The sequence below is a fragment of the Fistularia commersonii genome, chromosome 9 (assembly GCF_037954325.1).
Source record: "Fistularia commersonii isolate RoL2024-O1a breed Wild chromosome 9, RoL_Fcom_v1.0, whole genome shotgun sequence".
NCBI classification, from domain to species: domain Eukaryota; kingdom Metazoa; phylum Chordata; class Actinopteri; order Syngnathiformes; family Fistulariidae; genus Fistularia; species Fistularia commersonii.
The window spans coordinates 11,098,829-11,125,426 of NC_141292.1; the positions used below are offsets into that span (position 1 = coordinate 11,098,829).

General features: G+C 38.0%; 1 protein-coding gene across 2 annotated transcripts; it reads right to left on the reverse strand.

Moving 5' to 3' along the window:
* Window positions 1-597: 597 nt before the first annotated feature.
* On the reverse strand, window positions 598-22,108 carry atp2a2b (ATPase sarcoplasmic/endoplasmic reticulum Ca2+ transporting 2b). Of its 2 annotated transcripts, XM_086152468.1 has the most exons (24): window positions 21,842-22,108; window positions 21,476-21,493; window positions 21,281-21,363; window positions 19,953-20,057; window positions 18,222-18,360; window positions 14,018-14,098; window positions 13,097-13,182; window positions 12,404-12,559; window positions 12,139-12,280; window positions 11,724-11,890; window positions 8,950-9,038; window positions 8,645-8,747; window positions 8,385-8,516; window positions 8,158-8,277; window positions 7,652-7,870; window positions 7,403-7,526; window positions 7,088-7,299; window positions 6,532-6,752; window positions 6,232-6,434; window positions 5,894-5,979; window positions 5,634-5,767; window positions 5,050-5,167; window positions 4,816-4,936; window positions 598-858 (listed from the first exon to the last, which is right to left on the reverse strand). In XM_086152468.1, exons 1-24 carry the CDS (start codon window positions 21,957-21,959, stop codon window positions 845-847), a joined length of 2,991 nt encoding a protein of 996 aa, XP_086008594.1. In that variant the 5' UTR covers window positions 21,960-22,108; the 3' UTR covers window positions 598-844. The 2 variants fall into 2 exon arrangements, with proteins under 2 accessions (XP_086008594.1, XP_086008593.1); XM_086152467.1 differs by lacking the exon at window positions 598-858 and having other exon boundaries at window positions 2,706-4,936.
* Between the last annotated feature and the right edge of the window lie 4,490 nt (window positions 22,109-26,598).

Sequence of the window (26,598 nt, forward strand, 5' to 3'; positions counted from 1 at the left end):
TCACAGTTTTACAGCAGTTGATAAGGATTACATAATAGTAATAATAATAATAATAATAATAATAATAATGTTAATGCAGAGGAAATAAGAAAAACAGAACACTGTTGTATTGCAGGGATATAATGACTGGCGTCTCATTGTCAAGGAAAAATCTCATCAGTGGTTAATGGGAGATATGAATGTGGAAAAAAAAAATTAATATCAAACTCAAGTAGGGTACAGTCAAGTTCAGTCATTTTCCATTTCTATCATTGTGCAAAATACCTAAACCGTTACATAAAAAAAACCCGAAAAAAAACAAAGTATGATATATATCTATCTTAAAACTGCCATTATTATTTGAATATTATACATTAGAATCTATAAATACAAATTGCAAAGCTGAAACGCATGCATGACTTTTATACACAAATGTAGAGCAAAGACCGACCTGATGTACATTTCTCTACTTGTCATTCTACTGTGGAAGTTAGAAAGGAGTTCATCATGCAAAGGGGAGGTTCAAGGGGGAGTGGAACATCATCCCTGGAAACGTCCTATGGATACTAGGTTTGCACACAGAGGTATAAATGTGTTGTTTGTGAGTTGATGTCCTGTGGTATGAGGGGAAAATAAAGACGACAAAAAAAAAACGTAGATTCCCAACCCAAACGTTTGTAAATGTATTTGGTCTTATTACTGTGAAAATGCGCCTTCTTGTTGACAAAGAAGGTGCACATACTGCTGGTTAAATGGAGGTTGAGTTGTGCGAAGATAAGAGTGAGCACCGATGCTAGATGGAGGGAGGGTCCAGCCTCTGAGCAGACTCTTAAAGATATGCCAAGGATTTTTTTGTTTTGTTTTTTTACAAGAGCCAACCTAAAAGGAAGAAAAAAAAAAATACATTAAAAGACATCAAATGATTAGAATGTGGAATAGATATTTCCCAGGCAGTGATTGTGACTATAAGCAGGTGTCAGAGGAGTGAAAGGAACAGCGTGGTGCAGTCACATGGGTCTACATCAAGGCTGTGTTCCTGGTTTGATTCCGACCTCGGACAGTTTCTCCATATGCATCTCATTTAAAGGTGCTGTATGTTTGCATTGGAAAGCTTTTTGTTTTATGCACAACGCTAACCAGAGAGGGCAGGTATCTTCTTAACTGATGGTGTGGAATAAGATTCTTTTGAAAAGCGAACCAAACCATTTGGTTAAAGTACTTCAGACAGGCTTGTTTAACCATTTCCCCCCTCCCATTCAATCCACTGCTGCAGCAGGCCAGGTCCCACTGATGGGAATTTCTGTCCCTAGCCAAATGCCGCTTCTCAATAACGTTGACGCAATTGCCAACGTTAAAATCTTCTATGGGTCAGTGCTTTGCTCTGAAGCAAAAAAGTTTAAAGTAAAAACACAGCAACTACTGCCATGATAAAAGTTGTTGTTGAGAATGGGATTTTTCAAATCAATACACCAGAATCCTTTTATAAATAAGAATATTCCAACTTGATAAAAAACATACTGCAATTACCACCTCTAAAAGCTTTCTGATCCACCAATTCTGGATCAATAATTTTATTTATTTAGACATTCTACCAAGCCATTCAAGCCTCGGTTCTTGTTCCCGTTTTTATAAAAAATAAAAATAAATAAAAAATCAAGTACTTTATATTGGATCCTCAAGAGTTGGTCAACTTGGACATTGAGGCAGTTTTGTGTTTCAGCCCTCCCCTCTGGACACACAGTATACTCTTGGGGGAATTTTGTTGTTTTTCAACCTCGTGAAAATTTAAATTGTTTAATCCTGCAGAGCTTATGTGAAACTAGACATATTTCCCTGTATGGAGTAAGTATTCATTTGATGCAGTTTGTCTTGGGTTTCTGTGGTTACTGTATGGTGGAGCACAAAAGTTTGAGTAAATTAAAATACTTAAACATGGTGTGGGATGTTTGCATGGAGATCCTGTTGTTTACATGTAGAAAAAAGCGAGCGTGTGTGTGTGTGTGTGTGTGTGTGGTAACACACACTCCACGTCCAGTGGTTCTAAGTGGCTTGGACAAAGTATGTAAAATACCAGAGCAGGTCATGTATTTTTCCCCTCCTTTACACTCAAAATAAGCATTTAGAAGGTTAAATTAGTTCTGATAAGTGTACTTATGAAAAAAGACAATTAATGAGCCGAGGAAATAAATGAATCTGATAAATTAATAATTTATTGCAATTTGATATGACAAATTATATTTTAAAGAATGTGACTTAACTGGTAACTGTGAAAACACCCCACACAATAAAAGGAAAAGAAATAAAGTGGGATCGAGTTGGAAATTATTTTTCTCTATTTTTCTCATGAAGGCCGGTAACAACATAAAGACACTGTCATTCAATGGGGAACATATTCATCCCAATGGTTGGTCAATAATCACACAAATACACAATCATTTTGCCTTAAAAACATATTCATCTGCCTCATAACTTGTATGATTGTAATTCACTGGCTAATGGTTTGTATTTTCTAAAAACATCAGAGAACAGGGATTAAGAATCCGAGGATTTGTTTGTTCCTGAGGGGCAGGTGGAGGAAAAATGCTGAAGTCAAAGAAATGTGGAAGACAGGCAATACCCTCAAACTGCTTTAGGTATATAGGGGTACATTTGCTGAATGGGAAGGGACAGAACCTGAGCCCAGTGCCCAAAACTGAGTTCTCATCTCTGCAGAACAATGCCAAGAGTTTTTTCATCACACCAAAATTGTTATTTTATTTTTCTTTTGTAACTTACAAAAAAAAAACAAAAAAAAATACATATAGCACCTTTAAATTGTGGGACGCAAATCTGAAAGTCTGCTCATACTGTTTAACTTATCAATAGGGGAAATTGGTTCACTGAAAGGAAAAAGGAAAAACGGATACTCACTCTAGTGACAGGGGAGCCAGTGGAAGGCATTGAGGGAGAAAGCACACAGTTGTTTAGGTGGAGCACAAACACACACGGTGCTTACAAACTCGGGCTTCTATCCCAAATGCATGCTTTGAACGGAGGGTTGTCCACACAGAGCAATTAAGAAAGTTACGCCATTGACCGCCAATTAAACATGTATGAACTAACAATGGAATGGCAAGCACAAACCAAGCACTGAAGCCTGTGGAAGTCCACAAGTCACTAGATCTGTTTCACCGTGCCGATAATATCATTTCCTGTCACATTGTACCAAGAAACACGGTGTGTTCCAATGTCTGAAATGACTTGTATTCAAGTATTAAATGCACATCAAGCAAACATTGGATATGAATATTAACCTCTTGCCTGGTATATTTAAAAAAAATCAAATAAAAAAAGACAAAATACTTTGATTCAAAGGGTATATTTTCCTCAATGTAAAAAAAACATTTTTGGGTGTTTATTGGTAGCCCAACTTCTTTAAATGTACTTGCTTTCTTTTTCTTTTTTTTTAAGACTTCATTATTATGGTCCTTTGAATCAAAACCCGTTGAGTCGGTAAATAACCTTGCCTAGATCTGCCAAAGCAAACGTAAGAGTTAGCGAATGAGGAAAAAAAAAAATCACTACATGTAAAAGATGTTCTTAAAAACTGATTTGGAGGAAAATAAATTTGTTCCGTTTTCTGCACAAGCAAACTGGGGCACACCTCAGATGTTACGCTTTAGTAAGGCTGCTGGATGTAGAAAAGCCATATGAGGAAAAGCATCTAGAGATGAGCAAAACTTAGGGGAGAAAAAAACAAAAGAGGAAAAGAAAAAAAAAAAAGATCTTTCGTCATATTGAGGTAGCTGTGCTCTGCCCAGTGCAGAAAAACTGGCTTATTTCAAATCGAAACAGTAAAAAACGTCCATGGAGTTAATTTATGTTCTAACAGGGGGATACACAAATTAGAAATGATTAACCACACAGTTCATGCTTGGTCACAGGACATGCAGATTTGTTTTTCTGATTTTTTTTTTCTTCTTTTCCTATTTTGTCTAACAGAGCATTTAAAAAAAATGTTCACGCCCAAACCTTCCCCGTCCTCGACTGCCACGTGTAGCTCGTCCTCAGAAAGAGTTCGGAGTTTATACTGAAGACACAATGGTAAACGTTACAAAAGAAATCAAGGCGGAATGTCTAAGCCACGCTGGTCAAACAATTTACAAAGCCATAAAAAACAAAAATTGCATAAAATAGTGTTCAATCTCTGTACAGATCGATGGATGTCTCATATCTTCACTTTCTTTACAAGATGAGGGACATTAAACAAAACAGTGTTTTCTGTAGTGACAAATTATTTTCCCAAATAATGGAAAGGATAAACCTTAAAGGCAATATTGACATAAAAAATGAAAATTAAAATAAAAAAAGCAGGGGGGCAACAGTATATTTTCTTTTGAACCAGCAACCGAGTCCACATCGATGGGAGTAATGGTTTTCTAACACTCACATTTAAATCTTCATCCCAGCTCAAAATAGGAGACTTTTCAAAGTTAATATTTTGTAGTATTTGTTATGCTTCATGTGTTACAATTGGTCCTTCTCAAACACACACACGGTAGGCACGCACAAGCACACTCACTAACTCTACAAACGTGCACGCACACTAGCTATGCACATGTAGGAAGGCGGAGAAGAAAAAGGGTAGTGATGGTGGTGGATGAGGGATAGGGAAGTGGGAAAGTCGAGGCTGTGCTCAAGTCAGTCAGGACCAGAACATGTCGGCCATGTTAGTGTCGGTGCTGTAGATCCAGAGGACCAGCGGGAGGGAGATGGCCACAAAGGGCCAGGAGATGCCCTCCATACATGCAGACAGGACGCAGCCTTTGGAGCTGCCAGGTTTCTCCAAGTCTTTACCAGGTTCCAGGTAGTTCCTGGCAGCAAACTTGAGCAGTTCATCCAGTAGAATGACAGGAAGTGAGATTTTGAGCACCATCAGCCACTGTGTCAGATTCAGTGGGGTGATCTGAAAGATGATCTGTGATACAAACATATGAGACGTCAGTTAGTTTTCATGGACACTATCTGAAAATCTGAATATTTCCAATCCTACAGATCAGTGAGGGAAACTAAAAGTGAAAAGCTTCTCACAGGAAGTGGTTCCACATAGAGGATGAGGAAGTGGAGGGACATGGAGAGACAGATGGCTCCAAGCAGCCACACATTCTCCCAGGGGGGCATTCGCAGCAGGGACTGGTTCTCTGAAACACTGAGCGACAACAAATAGCCATATTTATCAAAGTTCAAACACATACTGGTAGCAATAATAGTATGTTTTTTTTGGTATTGGCTATGTTCAAAGGACATCTCTGTTATTTGAAATGTATATCAATACCAGCATTCATTAACTACTGACAGTGACAAAATGAGTTTTCCTTGTACGGTCTGTGGTCCCAATCACCTACTTAGCACTGCAACTAGCAACATAGTTGTTCTTGTTTACACTTTTCCTTGTTGCTATAGTTCGGCAGTCACTGCTTCGATCAATTTCCCGTCTCGTTTTACAAAATACAAACAAAAATGCAGGGATAAGTTTTTTCACACAGGGTTCACGTGAGAAGCCCAAAACACTGATACAGATGACTGAGCGGAATACATATAAAGTGCTCAAAAATCCCAATAAAAGAACTTATTTTTACAGAGAAAGAGACATGCAAACACACACTTGAACTAACCTGTTCAGGGCATTGCACATTTCTATAGTGACCAGCACTGACAGGGCCATGGTCATTGGGTAAGGAGATTCAAACACCTTGCAATCCAGACCATTGTAGTCTGGATTGTCCGGACCACATTGCAAGAAGTGGCTCTAAAAAAAAAAAAGAATCACAAGCAATTGCATAGTAGTTGTTATATTGTTGCACTTTCAAACTTGGTACATATTTCAAATATTTCTTCTAAAGGAAGAGAATGATATAGATTTGTGCATTTCTACCAGCTGGTAAAATGTGATCCTTGGACCATCTTCAGCTGCAACAAACCACCAAGCAGCAGCACCGACTGTGGCAGCACCCACATAACCTGGTGACACCCACCAAAAACATGTCATGCAACATGTCTACACAAATGTAATGATATAGATAACTTTTCAAAGCAGAAATCAATTGCTTTTACCATGTATAATAACTAAATTCAAAAAGCAAACAAACAAAACTCAAAACCTATCCAGCATTTAAAACCTTCTACACCAATTTTGTTCATAAAACTTTTTACATTCACAAAAATAGACATGGTACATCTTTTCACAACAACAAACAATGATTCCTTGCTTACATCCAATGGCCAGATATCTGAAGAAAAGCCATCCTGAGATAAGTGGTTCACGAGCGTTACGAGGAGGCTTGTTCATAATGTCCAGGTCTGGCGGGTTGAAGCCTAAAGCGGTGGCAGGCAAACCGTCTGTCACCAGGTTGACCCAGAGCAGCTGCACAGGGATGAGAGCTTCGGGGAAGCCCAAAGCTGCAGTCAGGAAGATGCTAAACGAGAAAGCAACAAAAAGGTATCTGTTTAAAATATAATGATGGTAAGCATTTCTTTAGCAAAACAACAAAGAATGTAATGTGTCACCATTACCATACAACCTCGCCCACATTAGAGGAGATTAGGTATCTAATGAACTGTTTCATGTTGTTATAAATGGCTCGGCCCTCCTCAACTGCAGCAACAATAGTGGCAAAGTTGTCATCAGCCAGAACCATCTCAGAGGCGGTCTTTGCCACAGCTGTGCCTGAACCCATAGCAATGCCGATCTCTGCTTTCTTTAGAGCGGGGGCATCATTTACCCCATCTCCAGTCTGAGAAGACAGGATGAAGAGCACAGCAGGAAATCAACAAACTTATTACAATTCTTGGCTTTTACAATGTAAAACAATTTCACTGAGAAAATCAAGTCGAATTTGGTCAGTCAATTGAACAAATGAGGGAGTAACAGCAAAGCAGCTTAGGTGCACAATTAAACCAGAACCTGAAATTCATCGTATGCATTACAACTGTTAATTTGTGAGGGGGTTGTATCTAAAAGAACAATGGATGCTGAAAAAGATTCATACATGTGCTTGAGAATGAAGCAAAGTAACATTTTATGGCTGGCTCAATACCTAATGAATATAATAAATAAATAAATTCTTACCATGGCTGTAATCTCGTCATAGGACTGCAGATATTCAACAATCTTGGATTTATGCGAGGGCTCAACACGGGCAAAACAGCGAGCCTTAACAACAGCTTCCCTTTGTGCAGCAGGTGACAGATCGTCAAACTCTCGCCCGGTAAAAGCCATGCTTGAGACGTCATCGTCCTCTCCAAAGATACCGATGCGTCTGCAGATTGCAACTGCCGTTCCTGGGAGAAAAACAAGATAGCTTTTATTTCCTGAGGCGGAGCTATAATAATTTGTCAATTTCAGATATTTAATTGGATGACACAAAGAAGGTGTAATATGTACCCTTGTTGTCTCCAGTGATCATAATTACTCTAATGCCCGCAAGACGACAGAGTCTAATGGAAGCTGCCACCTCTGCTCGAGGGGGGTCCAGCATACCCACACAGCCAACAAATGTCAGGTCAGTCTGAATAATAAAAGCAAACAATTATTCTTGTTTCAGCAAAAATTACTTTTCTTACTTAGTGTTTTAGTAGGGACAGAGCCCCTATATGCATTGTGAACAAACTCACAACACAAAAGAAATCTCACCTCATACTCCATAAAGCGAGAGGAGTCCTCCAACACCAGCTCATCTTTGTTCATCGGGTTGTCTCTGGTTGCCAAGGCAAGACAACGCAAAGTGTCTCTGCCAGTTCCATATTCTCTAATCACTGACATGAGTTTTTCTTTGATTCCTGGCGTCAAGGGCACCTTATTGCTGCCGACTCGGATGTGTGTGCACCTGTCTATTACTCCCTCAGGGGCACCCTGGTATTAGAAAAAGAAAACAATGGATGCAGGTTTAAAGAATCCACAAAAGCAAAACGCTGAGGAGAGGTCAATGCACCATAAGGGGGTGTGACAAAGCAATGCAATGAAACTATGAATGACCGACGCAAAGATTGAGAAGAGTTCATAACAAAGGTTTCAGAAGTTTGCAGTGATAAGCAAAATCATACTTTTACATGACTGGAAACATATGTTCTAGGGTAGTACAGATATCCAGGGGTACTACTAAATAATAAGGCAACAGAGTCCAGGTCTACATGATTTACCTTAACAAACATCTTGCCAACAGAGGAACGGGCTTTGTTTGGTGTACAGTAAACAGACATTGACTTCCTGTCTCTTGAAAATTCCAGGGTGAACTCCTTCTTCATCAGCTGCTTGATCACCTATGTTCATGATCAAAACATGGACAAAGAGTGTTTTTCTATTTAAAGGTTTCATTGTCTACAAATGTAATAGGTGTGTTTAATAGTTGCTATTCAAGTTTACTTACAGAATTGCAAGCATTGGCTCTTTCAATCTTGGACAGACATTTAATATCTGTATCAAATACGTTCATCTTCTCTACCAGGCACGTGAGAGCTGTCTCTGTGGCTTCGCCAACCTTCTCATACACACCCTTAGTCTGCACAAAAAAAAAAAAAAAAAAAAAAAAAAAAAAAAAAAAAATCACATATTGCCGGTAAGATACGATCAATTGGATACATTATCCCCAAGGCACTACTTTTGAGTAAGTAACTAGTAACTTCACACCTCATTATAGTCCAACGATGAATCATTACAGAGAGCACAAATAGAGGCGAGCTCCACCAAGGCATCATACTGGGAACACCTGACATGTTTTCCATCATGGAACCTAAACAAATTAGAAAACCCAATGGTGCAGAAACCATTTAATACAGTGAGAATATGATAACATCCATATAGGCTGGTAGACAATCACTATGGGGAACAAAAAAAAAAAAAAAAAATCCATCGAAGTGATTTTTCCCCATTTAACATCTTTTCAACACCATTGCTTCAGTCTTTCACACAACTTTAGGGATGGAAAAACTCACACTTCTCCATCTGGGGCATACGTAGAGCCAGTGACTGTAAATTCTTTTAAGGAACAGTGATCCCCCTCTGCTCGATCAATGATAAACATCTAGAAAGACAAGCAGCGTAAGGATAGAATATTAGTTCCGCCAGCTCATACAATAGATGCATGACATAGGATTTGGCAAAGTTGTTAATGCATTATCAAATCAACATAGCCTTCAGGTGAGAAACTGACACAGTCAAGTCAACAAACAGGGTACAATATAAATTGTAAATATAAAGTGTTATAAATGCTGGTCATAAGCAGACGAGAATTTTAGGGGATGTTACATTTCATTTTACAGCAAGGAAGATGCAACACAAATATTATATGGTTATGAGAGTCATTTTAAGGTGGACAGTGTTTGGCCTCAAGCTTACTTTTAATGTCTATTCACAAAATATAGTGTTTTGTGAAAAATGAACAGGCATCTTGTTTATTAACATAAATAAAATAATTTAAAAAACTTATGAAAACATTCAGAGGAATCTGAGGGAGAGCTGGCATTAAGGGTAGTGTCCCATCAGGTACCAGTTAAGTGTTGATGACAGTTGTGTTCCAATCAAAAGAATAGGTAGCTGAAGAAACAGTACAGCAAGATTAGTATTGCTGGGGAAGCTTAGGGGTTGCAAATGGTTCAGGCAATATTTTCCCTGCATATCAAGCAGATGCAGTGTTCTGATAGGATGCGATGTGAGGAAAACAGAAAGAATCGTGGGAACACAGGATCAGTTATGCAACTCTACTCTTTTGCTGCAAGTGACTGACTACTGCATTCTGATCAGCATGCTGTCTGACCAAGAAGAGAGTCCAATGGGTGAGGTAAGGGGGAGGAACAGAAGAACAAGATGAACTGCAAAGATAAGATGGAGGGAAAGGGACAGACAACGATGAGAAATAAACCAAAAGCCTAATGGGACAGAAAAGACCACGAGAGAGATTAATACTTCAGTAGACCACATTAGACAAGTGAAATGGTATATAGTACAGTAAACATAGTTGTCCACACACACACACACACACACACACACACACACACACACACACACACACACACACACACACACACACACACACACACACACACACACACACACACACACACACACACACACACACACACACACACACACACACACACACACACACACACAATTGAAAAACTTTGTAAAGCCCATACAATTTTAAATACCTTGGAAAAAATTTAGATTCATTTATTGCAAATTGAATGTTAAAATTGGATCACTATTTTGGTTGCATATTCTCAGTCTAAAACCGACAATAAAATAGTTACAGTATCTTGCGACCAAATTTCATTTAGACAACAAAGGCCCAGTCTTTTTCAAGTGCCTATTCCCCCTTTCCACATTATAAATGATCCAACATCAGATATCAGATCAGAAGTGTGAAGTATATCTCTACAACTAGAAAAAGGCTATCTGGCTTACTTCATTACACAAGGGAAACAGTTACACTGAAATTGCTGTCAGATGTAAGGAAATTAGCCAACTCTACTTGTACCCATGTATGGCAATGGTAGTCGAAAATACTATTTATTTTTTTTTGTCTCATTTGTCTTCTTTGAAATGATAAGCTCCTGGTGCTCACGTCTGTCTCTGCTAAGTACTGCTGCCCTGGGGAGGATGTAGGCAGCCATGCAAAGTTTCCATGACATACTCTCAACAGCATGTGTATGCCATAAGAAGATAATGTATATGTTCAATTTTCTGTTTACATAACTTGTCCAACTGTATTCTTAAGGGTTCCCAATAAATGTCATTTTGCTCAGGATGCCAAATGAATTATCAGTGGACCACGTGTTGACACCAAGTCCTTATTTTTTTATTGTATGCTGGCAGGCACTTATTTTAAGTGTCAATGTAGTTGTCTTTAACAAAGCAGTTAAACAACTTATTTAAGGCAAGACCACAGAGATAAAAGTACCAGTACCTTTGAAAAAATCCTTTGGCTCAAGCACATGTATGTTTTGATCATTTGTGACCATTTGTAATTTCATTAATTTGATACATTTTTTTACCATTCAAATTTTGGCAAAAGGATTATGGGGCAGTGTAAAATCTTGATAGATAAAAAAAAACACTATTCACACTTGCTAACACTGAAATACAAACCAACTATAATTTATATCAACAAGTCGATTGGCAAGCAAAGATTGGTTACTGGAAACCAGTACAAATCTCCCATAAGCAGCAATGAAAATATTGTATAGGGTCAACTGACTGTTGATGTAAATGAGACCAAATTTCTATTAGATAACATGAGATTGGATGAATTACATCACGGAAGTTAGACAGAAATATGAAGATCTGATTAATGCTGCAAATTCAAATAAAAATTGATTTTTACTCTGACACTCCTAGACTTCCAAGTGATATTCTCCTCAAGTGTTCTGAGTTGAATCTGATACCCTTCACTATGTTTTAGCATAACTTAAAACCTTGACAGCAGAATAAAGCAAGGAATAGGTTATGTAATAAGTACATTCTTCTATTGTATGAAATGTTCAATATTTTACTTTTAAAGTGTATTTCTGACACACACACTTTTATGCAATGCTGGAGGCTACTGGAAGAAAAGATATATAAAGCAGCCCTACATGACAATCTATCATTTCTACAGTGTCCTATTGAGGTGTAAAGTATTCAAATTTATGACAAAAATGCACCCTTGGAAGTACATTCCAGGTGGTAATAGAGGTTTAGGGTTTCCCATGTGCCAGTTAACTCTTACCCTGCACACAGACATCTGATTGGTGGTCAGTGTCCCAGTTTTGTCAGAACAGATGACAGATGTACAGCCAAGAGTTTCCACAGAGGGTAAACTACGGACAATAGCATTCTTCTTGGCCATGCGCCGTGTCCCTAAAGCCAGGCATGTTGTGATGACGGCAGGCAGACCTGGAGAGAAAAAGCAGCAGATCCACTGACACATGGGTGATGTGATACGTGGATACTAAGACATTGAAACACTCACAATCACACATTTTATGCTATATTGCTACGAAGCATTACTGTAATTTAATTGGAATTATCCTTAAATACAAGAAATAGCACTATAGAGGTTTTTTGAAAAGCTGCTCAAGCAGTCAGAGTAATAATGCCAAAGCAGACCTTGAGAACCCTTATTGTATAATGGCCTCGCTTACCCTCAGGAATAGCCGCCACAGCGAGAGCCACAGCTATCTTGAAATAGTAGACAGCCCCGCGGATCCAGGATCCTCCATGGACAGGGTCGTTGAAATGTCCAATATTGATGATCCACACAGCGATGCAGATGAGAGAAATAACCTGAAATTACAGAACACTGATAATTTAGCAGGAGAATCAGATCAAAGGTAGAGTTCTTCACGTTGATACTTTGGAATATGCTGTTTAAAAAAAGGAATATACAACAATCAGTCTTAAAATTACTTTGGATAGTTGCTGTCCAAATTCATCCAGCTTTTGCTGCAGAGGGGTGCGCTCCTGCTCGGTGGATGCCATCTCATTTCGGATTTTGCCGATCTCAGTGTTGCTACCAGTAGCCACCACCACACCAACAGCCTTACCAGCAGCAATGTTAGTCCCCTGAGGTAAAAAGCAGCAAAGAAAAAAGTGATATAGCAGAAAATATCTGTCATATTATTCATGCTCAATTATACTGAGACACATGCTCTAAGGGACACATTGATTTAAGTTATTGTACATTATGCATCACTATGATGCCTCTATTTAATTAAAAAAAAAAAAACAGAAGCAGCCATTATTAAAATATATGTTTATGTAGAAATATGAATTATTTGTGGCTGAAGCTTTTGATACATTAATGTTGATCAACTAGTTATCTCTAGTTGAACAATCTATGAAGTGCCCATTTGCATATATGTCAGTGAAAAGTTTACTTATAAGCAAACGTTATTATATTCTTTGTTGCATCTTAACAAAACATGGTAGTGAAGGGTAACATGTATAAAAAGAGAAATTACTTTGAAAAGAGATCATACTTTCAAACAAACAGAATGTGATGAAGTAGGACTTTAAGAAACCAAACAAATATAAGCGTGAGGGTGCCTTGTTATTTATCATACCATGGGGTAGTTTAAAATGGTCTCATGAGTGACTCACAGAAAAGAGCATGTTCTTTTTGTCCTGGTTGACAGCCCGCGGGTCAGGCACTGGGTCAGTGTGTTTGATCACAGATACAGACTCTCCTGTACAAGCATAAGTATAAAACATATGAGCAAGGGATGCCGTAAGTTTCTTTACAGCAGAGCAAAGTGGTAGATGTGACACCGGGTTAAGTTGGAAAAGGCTTACACCTGACTGCGCAAGCCTTACTATTACCAAATGCTGCACTGCTAATGTATTTCAGAATCCATAGCAGATTATGTGGCTGCACTGTGTGTGTGTGTGTGTGTGTGTGTGTGTGTGTGTGTGTGTGTGTGTGTGTGTGTGTGTGTGTGTGTGTGTGTGTGTGTGTAATGAACTGTACAAGGTTTCCACTCCTCTGATTACTGAGAGTAAGGCAGGGAGCATTTGACAAGCAGTGTGGCCATGAATGGGGAAGAGAAAAGAGGAGAAAAATAGCCGAAACACTAAAAATATCCCTTTGATACCAATTAAGGCAGTTGAGCAAGACAGGAGCTTTAGGACATTGATTCACATAGGTCTTCTCTCATATGTTGACTACCCCTTGAAATCTCTACTCCAAAAATATTTCATATATCTTGCTGTCCATTTGTCCTATCTCAGATTCATATGTTTGCTTTCTTTTGATCCACATCAATCTCACTGTTTTTAGTATGTTTAGGTGGAAAACTGCTTTGTTTCTTTAACTGTGTCAAGGTTAAAAAAAAAAGGATCATCGTTTGCAAAAGGAGAAAAACTAACAAGATGTGTTTAACTTTACATGCAGTAGTACAGGAAAAGGCATAAGTGAAAACCAGGGAATTGGGGGCTGCATGAAAAGTAAGAAAGACAAACATTTCTCAAGAGACACAGAATTTCAATATGAAAAAAGATATTGGAATATGAAAAAAAGCCTACCTGTGAGAATTGACTGGTCTACTCTCAGGGTGGTTGACTTGATCGAAGTCAGTCTGATGTCTGCAGGCACTTTATCACCAACTGGACACAGATAGCACAAACAGGACATTTTGATCACCATTCCTACATTAAAACAACATCTTAAAAGGCACTGACTGCAGAGGAGAAATTGATTAATTTTATAGTAACAGTCCACAAACAGTGGGAAGCAGAAAACGGTTCAATCTTGGTTCATCATTACCATGAATTCCAATAAAGATATAGAATCAAATCATGAAAATACAAAATACTTTTAGAATTCTGAAAATTTTAGATTACATTTTGAGCACACAAGCTTTGCCCTAAATTACTCTGTTATATTCCTCTAGAGTAATACAATCGAAAGCAGAGAATGCAATCAGATGACATCACATTCTTTCCTATAAGGAGAGGCTTTGGCAGTCCCAAATAAACTAAGTATAAAATGTAAATACACAGATTCCAAAGTGTTTCCTCCATGGTGAGGGGTTAGGCAACATCACAGAGGCCGACTTTTACTGCCGTTTACTACTTTGCAGGACGTTACATGCAGTCTGAATGCATGAGGGCCACTCTTAAAAAAAAAAAAAAAAAAAAAAAAAAAAAAAAAAGAAAAAAGGCATTGTTCTATTCAGTTTTGATACCACATTGTATTCAAAGCAAGCAGTACACCATGCCTTGAAAGGTCAAATTCAGACTGATTGCACAGCCGAGAAAAATAAATATTTTGGAGATTCAATGGTTCAGATGCAATCAATACAAAAATTGCTTTAAATATTACATTGAGTTAAAATATTGTTTTATTACTGTAACACAATCTTCTAAGTAGTCAAAAATTGATGGCTGCGATTTTAAGGAAAGCATAATAGAAAATGCCATTATGGTAATGAGTGCAGTACAAAACTTGCGGAAAGAAATTAAATTAGACTGAAGCTTATGGCAGTACACTGTGGTGACCCTGAGCCCAAAGAGATTGCTCTGTGGACAGTGGAAAGTGGTGGCAGATGTAACCCAAACCTTGCGCCTCTGAAGCCCCCTTCACAGAAGAGAGGAAGAGAAGGGGAACGGAGGAGAAAATGGGAAGAGGGATGAGACTTGTAAAACACATATCCAAAAATGGAAAAACTATTTTGATCAGATGCAAACATGTGCTGCTGGATTTTACAGGGGGATGATAAAAACAGTGGGTTTAAGCTAGGAAAAAAAGGACTCCACGTCATGTGAAGGGAAAATAGAAACAGAATGACGTACCCTTGTGTACACGATGTTCATCAATTCCCACCATTCTCATGACTTTATACTGTTTTATCCATTAATAAATAGGCAGAAATTAAGCAGTACTAAATTTGTAAATAGGTAACCAGTAAAATCAGTCTTCTTTAAGAAAAACCTACTGTAAGATATCATAATACCAAGTGCATGCTCCTCCTCAGTACCAGCTGAACTACCAAATTTGGTCCTGGACCTCAGACCAAGTTATCACTTGCCTGCCTTGATTCAGAACCAACTAAGCAGAGAAGCCCTTGAAAAAGATATCTTATTACTGTCCTGTACGAGCTACCTTATGTTCCTTTGATGCCCCAAACTTTTACCACCTGCAGATAGGCCACAACAAACCAGAACAAACATCTGACCAAAGGCAATGACATCAGAGTTACAGCAATAACAGGTTGAGGTAGTCTTTGTAAAGCTAAAATGTATGATCATAAAGGTAATACTCATTTCCAGATAAAATACTAAGAAGAAGAAGAAAAGAAGTTGGAAAGATCCATTTAGCCAAAAAAAATAATCAAATATATATAATTTTTAAATCTTACAACCAGTGCATTCCACACAAAATTTACTGACATTACTGGCCGAGGGTGACCGATAGATGACCACCAGAAGTGAATTAAGCTACATTATAAAAATATCAGATGAAAGTTCCAACAATGAAACAAAGTTTGCAGTAGTTTAAATTGAAGATACCTTCCCTGTATTCTACAAAATATGCTCTTTAGCGCAGGCTACAGTTTTTTGGAAATCTGCCTGAAGGATCGGGACAATTTCTCCAGTCTTGTGAACAGAACGTTTTCTCTCGATTATCTGGTCCCTGGAGTGGCAGACAAATGTCAGGCTATGTAAACTTAAGTGTTAACATCATCAGCTCGTAAAGTTATTTTTGAATTTCCCAAGTCAGTTTTATAACCTCTCCCAGATTGGTGCCCCAGCTCATTTCCTTCTATAACAACAGCTGAAATACTACATGACTCAGTCTCTGGGTTTTTGAACAACAAAGAACGGCATTACCTGAATAAGAAGGTCAACTCAACAATAACCAGAAAGAGTACAATTTTATTTCTGAGTTTGAATGTTGAGGTAAATACTTGTACGCTGCATTCAACTGATCTTCCTGGGTTCTTAGGTGAAATTTTCAAGGCTGTATAGAGGGCAGTCAGTTGATGTAAAGGCTTACACCTCCAAGGAACTTTCAAGAGATCCTTTTACCCTAAAAGAAATCCTTCTTGTGCTATCTTACATGGAAATATAACAAGTCCAAACCCAGCTAAAATAAATGTAAAAATAAATATAACATTTGCATACAATGCTAGCGGTTTCATATGATGGAGCAGTGCCAAGATAATTTGACAGGGGGGGGGATTAGATTTTACTAACAGCCAAATATAAAAAACATACAATACTATATACTTCAAAAACAAGAAAGGACATGTTGGCCAATTCATCATCTAATTCATTCATCTAATCTTTGGCTTTTAGAAAGGTTATTTCCCGTCTTGCAACATCCTTCGGCAGACCAGGGCTAATTTAACGGTGGACATCGCCTTCAGACAAGAATGACAACCCGATATTCATCAAAATGAGCCATCGTCTCAAATGGAAAGAGCATCTTCACAGGTTGCAGATATGAAAAAAGCTTCCTCAGGGTGCTCACTCACAATAATCACATGCTTAAAATGTAGCTTGTTTTTTTCCTACATTTCTGCTGTTTTAGATATTGTTTTGTCAAATTACAACTAGATGTCAGTTAACATTCGCATGATTAATATATCAATATCAACATGGCAAAAAAGGTTTTAATCATGACACAAATAAATTGGGTCAGCATGATACGATTTGGGATAGGTGAAACCATGACAAAAAAGTATCCATATTGCTTGTCTTAATATAACCCTAAAATATCAACACAACACACAGCCCTGAGTTTTAAAACTTTTAAAAGTTTTAAAAACATTTTACAAATATCTAAACTGTTAGCTCATGCTGGAAAGATTTTTTTAAGTCAATATTGCTAATATAGAGTAAAGCAATGACTGATAAGGGCAAGACTGAGGTCAGCAGCACTCTATTATAGTTTGACTTTACAGAGATAGTAGACAAGTAGAAACACCACTCTGGTTCTTCACTCAAGCAAACGAAAACAATCATATTAAAAACTATCAAATTGAGTATTATTCCAATAAAGGCCAGAAGACAAAAATGTATGGGAAAGGACTGACGAAGTGGCAAAGAAGGAAAATAAAGGCAGTGAGCAACAGGTGGCATGGACTTGAATTTAGGCACGATATTGCTTAGTTGATTTGAGTGTGGGTGAGTGGTTGTGTTTCAAGTTGGAATGGTAGAGATAGAGAAGCTGTATAAAGTCCTTATCTATTGATCTGTTACAATGTCATAATTTTAAAATAACTCCTTCAGTTATGAACAGAAGAAGCTTCTCAGATGAGAGGTGTAACATCTTCAGGGGAAGACCTAAAGTCCAGTTGCCACAATAAGAGTTAAAATAATCCAAACATAACTTATTGTTACAAAAACACAGAACTGCTATATGACAGTAACTAATGAGATTCGCTAAAAATTGAGCAACAGTAAAGCTTGAGCCTTTGCAATGTTGATCATATAAAAGACAAAGACCTTCAGAGCATGGAACAGGAATACATACACCTCATTTCAAACTGCTTAATGGATTATACCTTAACACAAACACACAGCAAGATCCTCCTGTTTGCTTTATGGCACATATTTGACTTTCCATCTATGAATGCACAGAAGTATCAGACAATCAAGTTATCAATGATTATATTATATTCCACATCTGCAGTTGGTGTGAAACCTGTTTCACCTATCATGAACAATGATGAAACGAAACATTGCATGTTTCTGCCTGAGTACATAACTAATAACTTCATACCTGCAACTTCCACAATGTCCCCAGGCACGATATCCCTGGCCTTGATTCTCTGGACACTCTTCCGGTCCTGGCGGTACACCTTCCCCATTTCTGGCTCATATTCCTTGAGGGCTTCAATTGCATTTTCTGCATTTCGCTCCTGAATTGTGAGGAAAGAGTTAAAAAATAAAATTAAAAAAACATGGTAATGTGGTGAAATTGAACATAAAGCAACAGGTCTCAGAAAATACATTGACATTGGACAGTTCAACAGCAGCTTCATGTCTGACAACCAAAAGTGCTAACTGATGACAAGATAAGTTGCACAACCCCAGACTGTGTGGTGCTTTGTGAGAGAACCTACTGCAACACAAAGCCATTAAGAAAGCTGCCACTACAAGGGAAAATTTAGGTAGTGAATGATTGCGTAAAGAGGCAGAATAACCGCATATCACAGAATTCAGAGGACTTGTTTCAAAATTAGCCGCACCACAAGAACTAGAAAAGGCTGCACATCAAACCTCCTCAATCTCTGCACCTTTAAACAAAAGTAAAAAGTTATAAGAATAAAACAGGCTTCATCATAAACCTGATTTTTTTCTGTTATCTTTCTCCAAACCCAACTTTTTAAGCCTCTAATTAGAGAAATGGAGAACTGTAGCCACAAAGTAGCAACCAGATAAGGAGTATAAAACATAACTTGAGTTTTATATGTTCACATTACTTCATACATTCACATTACTTCAGGCCTCCCCACAATGTGTTTTGAAGCTATGGGAGGGAGCTGGAGAACATGTAAACTCTACAGAGAAAGGCCCCAGTTGGCCTCGAACAAAATGAAAACAATGCAGGCATTGCCTTAGCCTTGTTTCATAAATTCTCACTCAAGAGAAGAGCTGATTGTAATCACAAACTTTGAAGGGTGGAAACATAGCTCGTTGTGACATGGCAGAAGGATTTCACACATAGTACTAGGAACACAATTGATCAGTCCTGAGACAATGATAGACCAATCCGTCCAGATATATATGATAAATGCATGAACTTTTGTTATATTAACTAAAATCTGTTTACATTAATTGCAGTGGTTAATTTTCTTGAGAGCAGCTAGTCAATGTTGGAGGAATTACAAAGCCCTACTCATCAACTGTTAGTGCATGCCGGACACCAGCATTTCCGTCATTTATAGTCAGTAAAATTGGACAAGCAATCTATGACAAAGTCAGTCGCTCACAAAAGCCAGCTCAAATTCCGGTTTTGTGACAGTTAAAATAGCAATATGATGCATTTTCTGAAAATGATAATTTTGTAGTCTTCATACAGCTGATGTTGAGGTCAGTAAAATTACTAATTTCACAAAGAAAAACAAAACAAACACTGAAACTGATTCAATTTTACTACAGATGCCATAAATAACTGCTTTATACCCAATGCTGTTGACTTAATCTGTTTCTATGGTTTATATACTGATACAGATTTTGGATGATTCGTATCCTTTTTTTTGAACTACTTATTCACTGAACACATCTTTTCACCTCAAATAAATCAAATCACAACAGCGTTTCCAAAAGCATAATCTACTGTGCAGGGTGTGTGAATATTGGACAAGTATGGAATTGGATTTGCTTGGACTGCCCTGCCAGCTACTGTGACTGCCATTGTACATGAATATCATCCGATTTGGTACTTAAATGGTAAATTGGAGTATCCCTAGCTCATTTCTCTTTATTTTTAAATTTGGTGAGTGTTTACCTGCCAGACTCCCACAATGGCATTTGCTATGAGAATAAGCAAGATGACAAAAGGTTCCACAAAGGCTGTAACAGTTTCTTCTCCCTCTTCAAACCAAGCAAGCACCTGTAAAGAAAAAATAGCTTAATGATCAAACGCACTTAAAATGGCCATTTTTCAGCTTCAGATACTATGCATTTGAGTCCAGATGTAACTGTTCAATTCATCCTAACAACCTACTTGAGATCTATATTCTGGTGTGGGATGGGGAGAAGAAAAAAAAATTTCAAAACAGAAGTGTAAGCCTACGTAAAAGTCCAATTCTAAAATTGTGCTTTTAAATAAACATTCATCCTGCCACTGTGGGGATAGTTAAAAGGGAAATTTTTGTTATACAAAGAAAAAGCTAGAAACGCCAAAGCTATTTTCACTGTCCTCTTAGGTTCTTTCTCAAACCATGCAAACCATATCCTACACTTAAGTACGGTATCCTTTTGTATGAAAAACTGATTCAAAGTTTTAATAACCAAATCAATAAAAGTCATTCAGAACTGTTATTTATCGAAAATTACAAGAGTGAAATAAGGACCTTTTAACTCATGTAAGACCACCAAATATTAAGGGTAAAAAGTGTAGTCACACCAAAGAGGCACTAACTGGTTGTTTTGACAGAATATTTCTACAATTTTTATTTTAAAGTCTGTAGCAGTAAATGAAAACAGAAGCAAACGGGTCTCTTTCATCCTTTACAGTACAGACCATTAAACCTCAGATTAGATGTATGCCCATCATACATAAGGGTCCATAATTCTCTTGTAATTTCCTTCACTTAGTGTTGTAAAACATTCACAAAGCACTGATATCAAAATGCTGTCACGCTGCAATAAATTTACATGGATTTGTTTATGTAAGTGAGAGTATAAGGCACCCAACAGTCAGTGATTTATAAGCTGCATGTCATCGCAATGCCGAAATGGCTAATAATACGTTAAGGCAGTGACCCAAAACTTAATCAAGGGGGAGACGCCGATTATAGATCACACACACACACCTTCTCTGGGGCTTGTCACTGACTGTTCACTCATGATGTGTAATGGTATATTAACTCTAGGGAATAACATCACATAGCATAAACATTCTATACTCAATTTCATCATAACTTTAATGTAAATACAGTCCTTTATAACAGTGTCAATACTTCCTTCCAGAGTTTATCAGTTCATATACCACAAACCAATGAATTATGCTTGAGACATACCATACAGAATTTGTTGTACCATTAAACCCAACCCTGTCTATACACCAGCGCCATGAACAAGTGACCCGTGAATGAGAAACAGAATACTTACAAAGGATATACAGGCGGCAAGAAGAAGGATCCTTACAAGCAAGTCTTCAAACTGTTCAACCACCAGTTCCCAAAGGGATTTCCCTAGAAAACGATTTAAATTAAAAAATCTAGACCTAAGTCATAAAATATATACACTTAAAACAACGGAAAGATGTGTATTCTTTTACAATAAAATTTGTAATAAAGTGCTCACCCTCCTCAGCTGGCAGCTCTGCAGATCATCCCGGACAGATCATGGAGAGAGAAAGAAGACAGTAACAAGCAGTAACGTACGATGTGAGGACTTGAGAAAAAAAAAAAACAGAATAATAGAGGTTTTCTGTGTGGTGTTGCGGCGTGGCTTAAGTAAACAGAAAGATGATGTGATTCCGGTCTAGCTAAAATAAAATTGAACTGTGTAATTCTTCAGAAGCGATGTTGTCCATGGTTTCGACACACGTTACTGACGTCACAGCCGCCCTATCTTTTTTGTTCAGCGTCATTATAACCGACAGCAACGGCCCATATCATTAGCCTTACTTGACAAGAGTGAGAACTTGTTTTCGAACGAGCTGCTTACCATTTGGTCCGTATCGTTCCCGCTGTTTCTTCACTTGTTCTAAACTCAGCCCTGTGCTTTCGTTCACGTTGAAAAAGCTGTAAACTTCTTCAACAGTCTTTGTGTGTGCGTTGTCCATGGTGAACGGCCACTGAGGACACGGCTTGGCTTTGCTCTGCTGGTCCCGACCTCAACCTGTCACGGTTTGCCCCTCTTGTACCCGAGGGCTTTTAAATAAAAATGTTAAAACAGAAAAAACAGCGAACGGCTCAACAACGGTGACCGTAAATATCAATAACCTAGAACACGGGACCGCACGGCGTGCAGGTGCCTAGCGAGAGTATGTAAATTAGCGCCTCCTGAGCTAACGAACAGCTAGTAAGCTAACGCTAAGCTAACTGTTGGGGTCCTTCGGCTTCGGCTTGATTTCGCCGGCTGTGCTCTGACACCGTTCCCGACAAGAAAAATTAACCTCAAACGAAAAAACTCATATCCAAAATCGCATCTTTAAACTGATTTTTGCGACGTAGACCTCCTTGTTTAACAAAAAAATTAAAAAACCAAAGAAGTCTGGAATAAATCTACCCGAACAGATGATTTACACATGTGGCTAAGTTGAAGCTGTGCTCTTGCCAGTGTATTATTGCGGAATCATCGCGTCCTCTCCAGCACCAATCGCGTTTGTCCGTTTCAGCTCCGGTGTGCGTTGAATGCGGTGTTTAGTGTCCGCATGTGGAATGCGCTGATTGGTTGAAGACACCGGAAATCCCCTCTCTCACTCTCTCGCTCTCTCTCTCTCTCTCTCTCTCCCTCTCTCTCTCTCTCTCTCTCTCTCTCCCTCTCTCTGTCTGTCTCTCTCACCCCGTGTTTTTCTTCACCACCCATACGCTAGCATTGATGCTTAAAAAATAGACTGCTTCTACATTGAATGAATGTTTACATTTTAAATACAAATACACTTAAACCTCAAATGTCAGCTGCCAAGGACTGATAATTCTTTTTATTTAGACCTTTCCAGGGGGGCACAGAAGAGATACAACGGGGGAGATTTCAGAAAATATGCATATTTATTGGCCTTACTGACTAAATTAGAATTGACCAAGTTTTACCTACAGAACATGGCCCTTCTCTCATTCATGGCAAATGCACAACTTTAATGAATACTGAAATAAATGCCATTGTAAAGCATCATTTCAAAGGAATGCCACTACAATTTAAGACAAAACAATCTGTTTTGATATCCCTTAACATATCACTTATTAAACCATTACGATTCTTAATTGTGCTAAATTATGATGTAGCAGATAGCAAAATGTATGCATTTCAGTTTATCACAGCAAACATAGACCAAATCATGAGCAAATTGGAGTAGCCAAAAAACTCAAAATATATATAGTTTTACAGCTACCACATTAAATCGTGTATTATTCTTGTGGGTTTCAATTTTTTTTCAGACAGTAAAACTTCTATTCTCTATTCTCTACTGAATAAATACCTCAGGTAAATTTTTTATACAATTCCCAGATATCCACAAACAACAAACACTGCCAATTTTGGGCTTGACAGTATGGTATACATCATGTTCCTAACCTATATCTGTTAGTGTCATGGGGGTTGTCTACAAAGAATACCAAGCATGTCAGAGCGGTACTGTTGATGTGACACATTAATTCTCATCGTTTGTTTTCAGGCCTTTTAACACACCATTAGAGGGCGTTTATCTTTTAGAGTAGGTTTTCAAGTTGTCTTTGAAATTAAACCACAACCAAATAGCTGAGTGACAAGTGTGACTTTTTTGGCACGGGATCATTCCTATATTGTCAAACAAAGAAACACATCTGAAGAAGTTAGAAAAATGTAATTCCTTCTACCGAGTTGCCATTATTCGTTGTTATACAGAGTGTATAAAGCCGTGCAAAGAGTAATTCAGGAAGCTAAAATCCCTAAGGATTGCAGGATGACTCCTATTTCTCACACCCGACGGTATCTGCTGTCTCTTGGAGAAACAAGTTATTTTGAGACACTTTGATTAATGTATGCTGTCCCAGGAACACTCCTGTTCAACATTGAGAAAAGACTAAATCTGTGTAACTATAGTGACAGCTGGGGGCAGCTGATACTAGGTTTGCCCAAGGGAAAAATATCACCATAGCAGCACAAGATAAGAAGGCAGAAATACTATGAATAATGGCAAGTAATGTTTGAGATTTCACCAAGCATCACCTTGATAAAGCTCATTAGGTATGCTACATGTAATGGTCTGTGACTGAAACTGTAACCATACCAAATCCATGACATTGTTGTATACACTGTGTTTAATCTATTTATATCATAGATAGACAGATACGTATATACATAGAAACATACATACATACAAACATACACACTCATACACACTCTGATAAATGGTAATATACACTGAGAACACTTTATCCAAAAATACATCATATCATACTATTGAATTGTGTTTGCACGAGTACAAACCAGTACTCTGTATTTATTTTTTCTAAAAAAAATTATACTTCCTATGTTCCACAAGTTATATAACACAGTCTGCTGAGAATCACTCTCCTGGTGATGAGTGATATTTTTCATTAATTATTTTTGTTGCATGAAGAGGCAGCACAGAGGCAGCAAATCAAAGAGTAGTCTCACTGAGGTTCTGTTGTTTTTTTTTCCCCTGTGAGGTTTAGATGCAGTTTGACAGCTTTCTAGTGGCTCTCAGAAAAGAATCTTTGTAGCCTGGAGAATCCCTTGTTGCTGTTAGATTGAAGATGCTTATTTCCCTTCTCTTCCAATGAGACATCATGGAATGCTGAGGATAATTATAATGCTGACTTGGTATATGTCTGATTCTATGGGAGGTATGAAAGACAAATTTATTTTTCTCTGCAAACAATTTAATCAATCACACTTTTTCAGTGTGTTCAGTGTGTTCAGTGTGTTCTATCAGTTTTGACATTACTCTGCATCTCTGTCCCACTGCACCTATACAGATCATACTGTACTTAAGCATTTGACATGATTTTTCAAAATATGCTTGTTGAACTAGTGAAACAAGATAATATTGACAAAGTTTTGCATTTTGTGGCAAATTCCTCACAATAGATTTTGAGATTGTAGCAACACCATATTTTTTATCCAGCCTGTTGCCCACTGGCATCCACAATTGCTTATTGTGATGTTCTCAAGATTTCTTTACATTATCCTTGCATTTGCCATTTGACTTGCAGTATCTTGTCACAAAGAGGCTGTTGTTGGAAAAAATAAACGAAAAACAGATTTCTATGTTTTTAAAATCATTACTAGCATATTTGACATTTTTGATGTATGCAAAGTTACACTGCATAATTAAGTTTGCTTGCAGTGGTCAAACTACTGGTGATCTAATGATTCAAACAAAGAAAAGGTCTTTGAAGACACCAGAAGATGTCAAGTTGTTTTTAAAAAGCACTGAATACTACCATACTAACTCTACAAATGGTTATCATTGTAAGTAATGTGACACAACTGTCGAAATTGGTAAAAATTGCTTGATTGGTACTAAACAAGGTTGTTCACTTCTATTGGATTTGGTTTTTCTGCCATCTAATTGTTCTTTGTGCCCTCTCACTCATGATTCATTCATTGCCAGAAAATATATGGGTACAGTACATAACAAAGAAAAAAATTATGACAAGCAGCCCTGCATGCTTCACAGGCTGTGAATGAGATCATAAATCCTTTGATGTGGTGCAAACTTTATTCATAATCTTGCACTTTGTAATAAGACTATTGAGTTTTTACACATAATTTTAGTTTGAAATTTCCGCATTGCATTGTTAGCCTTGTTACATCACAGCCAAAATGTTATAACAGTAATACAGGACAAAGTAATATGAAGAACATAAGCGACTGCAAACTAGTGGTAAGAGAGAATATAGCCAGACAGCATAGGATGCTGCTGTGTAGGATGACTAGTGGCAAGAACTATTGAGAGGACAAAGGCTGAGCAGAGGACGAAGTGGTAGAAGCTGAAAGAGGAAGTGTTGCATAGTTGTCATGGAGGAGTTAAGACAGACCCTGGGTGGTCAGGTTGGTGTGAGAGAAGAGGAAGCAGAAGAGTGGTTTAGATGGCGGCAGGTGATTTCCTGTGGCAAAAAAGAGGGATATTAATAATATCCATCCATCACCAGTCAATCGCAGGGCCACATAAATAGGCAAACACTCAGCCATTCAGGGCAAATAACCTGCTTATTTTTGGACTGTGGAAAGAAACCCACACAGACAAGGGGGAAACGTGAAAACTCCAGAAAGGTCCATTTGTCAGAATCAAACCAGGGTGCTTGTGCTGTGAAGCCGAAGCACTAACCACTGCACCACCATGCCCGATATCAGTGGTACTGAGTGCCAAATATTTCACCTCCGGGGTTGTGGTTTTGAGATGAGATGAGATGCACTTTAATGATCCCACGCTTGGGAAACTGGTTATTGTTTCCAGTGCCATCTGAGGATGTGCAAAATGGTGAGGTTCACAAGGATTGCATAAGAGGCTTTTTAAAATGCAACTTTCATCCAGCAGTTTCCAACGAAGAACTTTTGAACATTGTACATTTAATGACCATAAAATAATATAGCAGTAACTGAAACAAGATACGTCTTTATCTGTTCCGCTAGAATGCAGCTACATTTTTTGACAGCAAGTCAAAATATGTGTTAGAAACGGCAAAACATTGCAATCAGTCCTGGCCTGCTATTTCCTGTTTGTGAGCCGCAGCTGTCACGGTGAAACGGCAGTG